The 8,147-nt window shown below is 45.1% G+C and overlaps 1 protein-coding gene across 4 annotated transcripts in view; it reads right to left on the minus strand.

The window, feature by feature from the left end:
- The window catches only part of RBM19 (RNA binding motif protein 19), a 147,049-nt gene that overhangs the window by 58,152 nt on the left and 80,750 nt on the right, over nt 1-8,147 (minus strand). For all 4 annotated transcript variants that reach the window (XR_007352793.2, XM_048821083.2, XM_048821081.2 and 1 more), the window contains exon 22: nt 2,743-2,848. Coding sequence is in view for 3 of the 4 variants with exons in the window: in XM_048821083.2 (XP_048677040.2) it covers nt 2,743-2,848 (106 nt within the window). In the remaining variant the exon portion in view is untranslated. The remainder of the gene's footprint in view (nt 1-2,742; nt 2,849-8,147) is intronic.

Consider the following 8,147-nt stretch of genomic DNA (forward strand, 5'->3'; position numbering starts at 1 on the left):
GAGGTGGTTGCATTTCAATAGTGGATTGTTAATCTTACTATAGGAGCATCTTGAGGTTATCATGGACCCATTGGACCAGGAGCCGTATTAACAAAGTGAGAGAGAGTCCCTGCTTTGAAGACTTTACAATTTAAAAGTCAGATGGGAGGTTCAGCTTCAGTAACTCAATTAGAATAGCACCTTACAACAAGAGCTGGCTATCACAGACTACTTGTGGAATAACAAACATCCTACTCATCATGAGCAAGGGGATCAGAATCTGGTTCTAAAAGACCCATTTGAAACACAATGGATTCTGAGAGAGAGTTAGGTGCCCAGTTCCTTTAGGCTGTTATGAAAATTCCAGTTCACTCACTCAGAGTCATTGTAATTGCCTTGCGAAACAGGTGGACAAGGCAGTTCACAGGAACTAAGAGCACTTTTATCACACAACAAACGTTTTAAGTTTGCAATAGGTTCTTCTTTCACAGTCCGCAACAGTTCAGCTCAGAGGTCTCTCAGCCTGCCTCCCCCCTCTCTCGTTCACATAGCATTGAACCATGAGCCAGTTATGCAAGGGTTTACAAAATTCAGAATCCTACTCATGGATACGTGGTTCATTCTTTTCTTGACGGCCAACAGAATGAACCTGCTGTGCACTTTCTTAACACAATTAAATCCCCCAAAGAAACAGAAAAGAAAGCTACTTTCCTCAAAAGGAAGAAAAGCACAAAGCTCTCTCTCGATGCAGGGCAATGCCCCAGCACAACAGGATCTGTGCCCTTGAGAGTTACTGCTAGGTCGGTGTCTAGGGACGAAATGAAATCACACACTGGACTACAGATCTGAGGGATGTTGCCCAGGTGAAACCTGTAACAGGGAAGTCTGCCCCTTTAGGGGCAGGGGGTCTGGGGACAGCCAGCCCTGTTTTGAGCCAGGGCCTCTTTAAGAGCAGATGCTCGGGCCTGGGAGAGGAAGTAGGGTGGTTCTGGTGGCAGGCCGTGGAAAAGAGGGACTCCCAAGCGGACAGTCTGTGGGAAGTCTGGGGATGAACTGCCAGGGACAGGGAGTTGGATTTACATTGAACTGTTTTCATGTTAAGTATCATAGGGGTAGCCGTGTTAGTCTGGATCTGTAAAAGCGGCAAGGAGTCTGGTGGCACCTTATAGACTAACAGACGTATTGGAGCATAAGCTTTCGTGGGTGAATACCCGCTTCGTCGGATGCATGTAGTGAAAATTTCCAGAGGCAGGTATAAATATGCAAGCAACAATCAGGGTAGGGATAACAAGGTTAGTTCAATCAGGAAGGATGAGGCCCTCTTCTAGCAGTTGAGGTGTGAACACCAAGGGAGGAGAAACTGCTTTTGTAGTTGACGAGTCATTCACAGTCTTTGTTTAATCCTAAAATGATGGTGTCAAATTTGCAAATGAACTGAAGCTCAGCAGTTTCTCTTTGAAGTCTGGTCCTGAAGTTTTTTTGCTGCAGGATGGCTACCTTTAAATCTGCTATTATGTGTCCAGGGAGGTTGAAGTGTTCTCCTACAGGTTTTTGTATATTGCCATTCCTAATATCTCATTTGTGTCCATGTTTTCATGGTGGGGCTTACTAAAGATTGTAGTGCAGCCAGTAAATGGTGCCAGGGCGAAAGGGCCTGAACAGACTCTGGGAGTGGCATTTACTCTTTCCTGGGCCATGGAGACAAGCTGACAGCTTAGGAAGCCTCTCTGATGCATCTGTCCCCCTTACAGGCACAGGTGGCAGGAAGAGGAGCAGCATAGCATGAAAAGCCAAAACCTTCATTTTGAGGCTTGCTGCTTTTTTTTCCTGCCACGAGTCCCAACCCCTGTGCCTCAGGGTATGGGATACAGCAACTCATTCGAGACAAGGTATAAACACATACAACAGCCAGTAGAGGGTGCTGAGGTGGACAGGCTCAGCACATCAATCTCCAGCCCCAATCAGGACCCCTTTGGTTGGAGCCAGGCTGACATCTGCCATCTACCTGACAATTGGGATCCAGGAACTCCTTGGATTATTCTTATATGTATAAGAATAGTATCTGCTGAGATTGGGGCTCCATTATGCTAGCCACTGTACATACACATAGCGGGAAACAATCCCTGACCTAAAGAACTTAAATTAAATAGACCAGACAGACAAAGGGTAGGACTAGGGAACTATCTTTAGACCCATTTTACGAATGGGAAACGGAGGCTCAAAGATGGGAATAACTTGTCCAGCCAGAGTCAACCAGTGACAAAACCAGGACTTGGCCGAGGAATCTTCCTAACTTCCAAACCTGGGTTCGTTCCTCCTGTGATGCTATTCAACGGCGAGCCACACAATACCATTTGGTGGACTTTTACACGACAGCTGAGCTGTCATGACAGCTTCTCTGGCCAGTCAAAAACTCTACTAGATTCATAGATTCCAAGGCCAAAAGGAATTGAGATCATCCAATCGGATCCCCCTGTATCTGAAGGCCTCAGACGGTAACTCCATAGTTTAGGCCTTGCCTACATTGGGAATTAGCAAACATTCCAACCATTGCTGGCCAAGCACCGAGGAAGATGCACCACTGCAAAATCCAAGTGCAGACAAGGAAAGCCACAATAAAGTAAGCTACTGATTGCTGAAATCTGGCCTGAATCCTACCCTAGACAAGGCCATTGTTCTTTAAGTGAAAGGCCAGAAAGCAGACATAATTTGAGGGCTGGAAGGAGGAGGGATAGGGAGAGAGGACTGTGCCACTAAGCTCACCTTGGCATCCTGTTTGGTGAGGAAATCCACAAATCCAAAGCCACGGTGAGATCCTGTCCCGGCCATTTTCTTTGGCAGGCGGACGGTCTTCAGCTCTCCAAAGGTGCTGTGAATAAGAGACAGGGAAACAATACTTAGATAAAAACCCACCTCATTTATGAGCCAAGGCAGTGCCATTACAGAGATGTCCCCTTTCATGTAAGCCTTGCAGGCATTACAGCTACAAAATGATCACTGCAGGCAAATGCTGTACCATTTCTCTAGGCCACATTTAGTGACAGATCTTGGCTACTAAAGGTCTTCCAATTGGATACTCCCCAACACAGCAGAAGACATCTTTGCAGTATTTGGCATGTTTCTTCTCTCCTGGGAAGAAAGTGAGGATTTGTGCTGTACCGCTGTACACAGTGTTGAACACACAAGTACATCTCCTCCTCGTTAACAGTTTAATATTAGGCAGCAGCACACTCGGCCTCAATTTATGGTGAACTCCCCATTCCTTTCAGGCGGTATTTAAAATAAGCCGCTGTACACAGGGCACTGATGTGAACCAGGAAAGGACAGGAGCCCATGAGGATAGAAAGCCATGCCAGGCAGGCTCACAGTGCTAGCATGGTCTTTCCAGGAACAGCTCCCCTATCTCCCACAGGTTCCACTCCTCACTCCCTGCGGACGTGAGTATCCTCTGAGCAGCGTCATAACTTGTAAAGCATTAAAGAATCAGGCAGCTGACTCTAGTTACCTCCCAATCCTGTCCGATGGGCTTCTCTTTTCAAGCTATTCTCTTACTTCAGACCCCTTGATGGGCTGGGTTAGAGGGAAACGTAGCTTGTGAGAGCTGAAGGCTGATTCTGAATACTTTACCTTCTCCCCACCCCTCCCCGGAGAGAGAGAGACACTGCCATTTTAGAAATTCCACAAGAGGCCACCTTTCTCTGCAGCTGAGCTCTAGCTCCCTCTCTTTTCTTTTTAATGTCCAGTTATCATACACATATGCACAAACTGCAGACAATAAATATTTAATGTGGACTGGGTCTGAATAGATGTGTTATTTTATTTGAAAATCTACACACACACAAAGAGGTTGGAGATACAACAATGCCAAAGAGCGACCGGGACTAAACACAGTAAAGGCCGTAAATGCTCTCGTGAAATGATATAAGCTAAATCCAGAGAGTTAACCCGCTGCACTGGCAGCATGACCAGGCATTCATCTATCCAATTTCCTCAGGCAGTGCGGTGTGTAAATGTAGCATTATGAATCCTCAAAATGAATCTGCACGTCTGCTCCTCGTAGCTCTTCCCCCCCCCCCCCGCAACCCCCCCTTTGAGATGGTGCTAAGGAAACAAATAAACAGAATAAAACAGAAGAGACGCAACAGCCTTGGAGAGCAGGAGTGCTCAAGTCTAAACGCGGCAGAAACATTACATTGTTTTTGGTGATGAACCAGTCTGCCACAAGGTGGCTGTTGGGGAATTGAGACTACAAGAACTCCATGTACTTCTCCATTATTATTTGTATTAGAGTGGTGGCTGGGTGAGCCAAACAAGATTGGGGCCCTGCTGGTCTATGCACACCTAGTAAGAGATAGCCCCTGCCCCAAAGAGATTACAGTCTGAAGGGACAAGACAAAGGGTGGGAGGGGAAAAAGAAGCAGACAGACAGAGGGGAAGTGACATGCCTAAGCCACACCAGGTCAGTGATCACATTAAAATGCAGGTCTCCTGGCTCCCAGACCAGTGCCCAAATGACTAGACAACATCAGGTCACGCTTCCAACAGGGGAATGTTGCAGGGTGGATACAAATCAATGATTTAAAAAAAAAAAAATTAAAAGAATCGGATTTTTTTATTTAAATCAGATTTTTTTTTGATAAAATGCTTTTTGAGGAAGAAACTTATCTAAAGACAGTTTTAACTGAGATACATTATAGCTCAAAGATATCTCATCATGGAATAGGGATATAAATTCTAATTCTATAGTATGAGACAATATATTCATGTAATGTTTAAGAAAAGTTTCGTAAACGAGTTCTAATACTTCATGGATTAGGGACCCAATCTTATGGGGTTCCACAGGCTTCTGTACAGGTTATTTAGGTCAATCTTTCTATCTACCCAATAGGACTCAGTGCTCAGCCTAGAAGACACCATCAGAGATGCTTAGTTTTGCAGCTCTCAAACTGTGGATTTGAATTTCTGTCTCCAGCGGTAACATGCTTGTTAACAGCAAAAAATGTTTTTAAAATAAATAAATAAATATATAGAGGTAAGAAATAACAGACCTCAACTCTACTGTCCCTCTGCAAATTTGTGTACACAGAGTCAATCCCTTACCTCTCTTTAAAGTAAAAAGTTTCAAAAAATTCAATGAATAGAAGATTGTTGGGGGCTGAATAGATCTGGACAAGGAGAAGAAGTCTGGAGATAAATGTGAGAAGCGAGGGCATATGTTTTTTGTTAAAATATTTATGTTTGCTGCTGAAGAAAAAAATCCAGAATACTTAATGCTGTTTTAGTTAAATAAAACAATTTAAATGCCTGTCTGGTGATGTTCTCCTCCTAATACAGCCTGGCAAGAAAATCCTCCAAATATTAATGATTAACCTGTTGAATTGGAGATAGTTCACCTCCCAATTTACCTTTGGTAAATGAAATAACCGAACAATCATTCATTTTCTGATACAGCTGTAAAACTAACCTGAAAAGTTTTCAAAATAAATCACTTAAAAATGCATAGTGTGTACCTTCTAAAAATGAAACATACGTCTCTCTCTGAGTTGCGAAGAATATGTATTAAGGTTATAACAACCAACAAGAATGCACTTTTATGTAGAAAACCATGATTAAATTGAGTCTTCCTAACTAGTGATTTAAATCAATTTGATTTAAATCAAATCCACCCTGGAATGTTGATTCTTTTGCGGCACTACCTGGTGGGGAGTGCATGAAGAAGGGCCTTTGACAGGGGACATGCACACAAAAGAATATGAATTATACCTTGACCTTATATGATATGCCTCCCACAGGAAGAAATCTCTCAAAGCTACATACAACCATGATGTGAAATCTCACTACCCTGATGTGAGATAGGTGGGCATCACCCCGTTTTAACAAACTGAGGCACAAAGGCCCAGATTTTTAAATGTATTTCGGTACACTGCCATTGATTTTCAATGAGAGTGAGACTCCTAAGTCAGGTGTTAGAATGATGATCAGAAGAACACTTACATATCTGTGAAAATTGGGTCAAAAAGCTTAAGTGACTTGACCCAGGTCACAGACGCAGGCTGTGACAGAGTTGGGAAAAGAACCCTGTTCTTCCGCCTCCCAGGCCTGTGCCTTGCCCATCAGAAGCCCAGGTAAGAGGTCAGTGAGGAAAACATGCTGAACTCTGCCCATAGCTCTCGTGCGTTATAACCACCACATTATTATAATAATTAGTACTGACTCCTGGGGATTGTTTGTTTGGGGAGATGACCTGAAAAAACATTGACATTCAGACTCACCCGAAGAGCAGGAAATCAACAAGAGCGTAAGGTGGGCATACCCACAACCTGGGCGGCGGGACAGATTTAACACACCTGTAGGGACTCCACAAGAGCAAGCAACACCATCATGGGAGCGGAGCATGTTTGAGTCCCTTGGGCCTAGGGGAGAGGGTTGGATGGGATAGACACCAGCTCCACCAGACTTGAGCTACTTACTTGACAGTGGTATCCATGGAGCAGCCGCTGAGGGGCTCAGAAGGGAACGCCCAGAGACCGTGGCCTGGGCAGAAGGGGATACACTAGGACTCCCAACAGAAGCACAGATGACCCCGCTAGGGATAGGCAGAAAAGCCACCCCACTGTGTTGATAATTAGAAACCATAACACAGCAATTACCATACGAGCAGCTGTGAATGAAGTGGAGAGATTGGGCCTTTAATGTTCCCCTTGCCACCTCGGTGAGAAACTCACACCTCACGTAACCAATTATTCCTTCATCTAGCTATTTTTTAAAGGGAGGGGGGGAAGGGTACAATTACCCTCTCCTGAATGGGATATCCCTTATCCCGGGAAGATAGTTTATGCTTTGAACAAAGGGAGGCGTTCTCACATTTCTAATTTGTTTTAAGGGGTGTCCTATGCATGCATACGTACAAAGAGGGAGGTGTGCTTTATGGCAGCTCAGATCAATGACATCTCCCTCCCTTCCCTATAACCAACTTTGATGCACACAAATCCCACTTGCCCATAGGTGTAAGTGTGACAATGGGAGGGGTGGGGATGGTTCCCTGATCTGTGTGTCGCAAATTGGACTCATCAGAGAGGGTTGCCGAGGAACCTGGCTGTCGGAGCTACTAACACAAAGCTTCGCACTGTGCGGCCCACACCCTCTCCACGTATGAAGGGAAAAACCGTGAGACTCAGAAGTGGCAACTGACCCTTTATTCATGGGACACCCATGACCAGGACCAGAGCTCAAACTCTCTGAAGTAACTAGTAACTGAGGTGAGATGTTGGGAAGGGAATTTGAAATCCCTCATTTGTACTGTGCTACTTACTGCCAATGGAGGAGAGTTTAAAAAAAAAAAAAAAAAAGCAGTGATTATGGTATTAAAATTCAGTGAGAGCCAAGGCAGAAGGATCCTCACATACTGAATACCAACATTCCTTCCCTAGTGTGTCTGCCAGGGTTCATACACTGCCTCAGAGTGCGACAGGACTCACAGGGCCATGGGTGCATCACCCTCTCACTCCGTAAAAGATGAGGTGGTGACTTTGCTTCATACCAATCAACATTCATGCAAAGACAACAGCATGTTGGCCCTACTGGGGTGAATCATCTATATGGATTCAGGAAAAGAGGGTCACATACTTCTCCTCAATTGTGCACAAGCCCCGATCTGCACCTCTACAACCCACAAATTGCAGGAACTCAATAGAGAGGCGAGACCTGGAGGATTCACCGAGGCAAGCCAAAAGTCACAGGTGGCAAATGAGCAAGATGAGCAGACTTCCTGTGCAAGACCTCAGCCAGTGGGGCACATCAGTGCTCCCACTGAAACATACACAGCAGCACAAGGGTTTGCAGATTGTCTGCATGGCGTTCCTGGAAGTCAGTAACATTCCCACCACACTGCTAACTCTTCCAGCAATTGAGTGGATTTCCTCTTAACCAGCTGGGCGAACAGAGAGAGAAGCAGACGGAAGCTGCTAGACTCGTCTTCAGCTGGGAGCAGGCGAGTTGGAAGAACGAGCCCATGGCCTGCTGACCGTGAGGATGGTATGTTGCTATCAAATGGACTGAGATCCTTGGTTTAGTTTGGTGGATAACAAAAAAGCCTATTTGGCACCTCTCAGCACAGGAAGGTCCCAGATATCTGGTGTTGGCACTTGTGCTCCTTTAATGGTGAATAT

This window comes from Caretta caretta, chromosome 15 (genome assembly GCF_965140235.1).
Source record: "Caretta caretta isolate rCarCar2 chromosome 15, rCarCar1.hap1, whole genome shotgun sequence".
Lineage (NCBI taxonomy): Eukaryota > Metazoa > Chordata > Testudines > Cheloniidae > Caretta > Caretta caretta.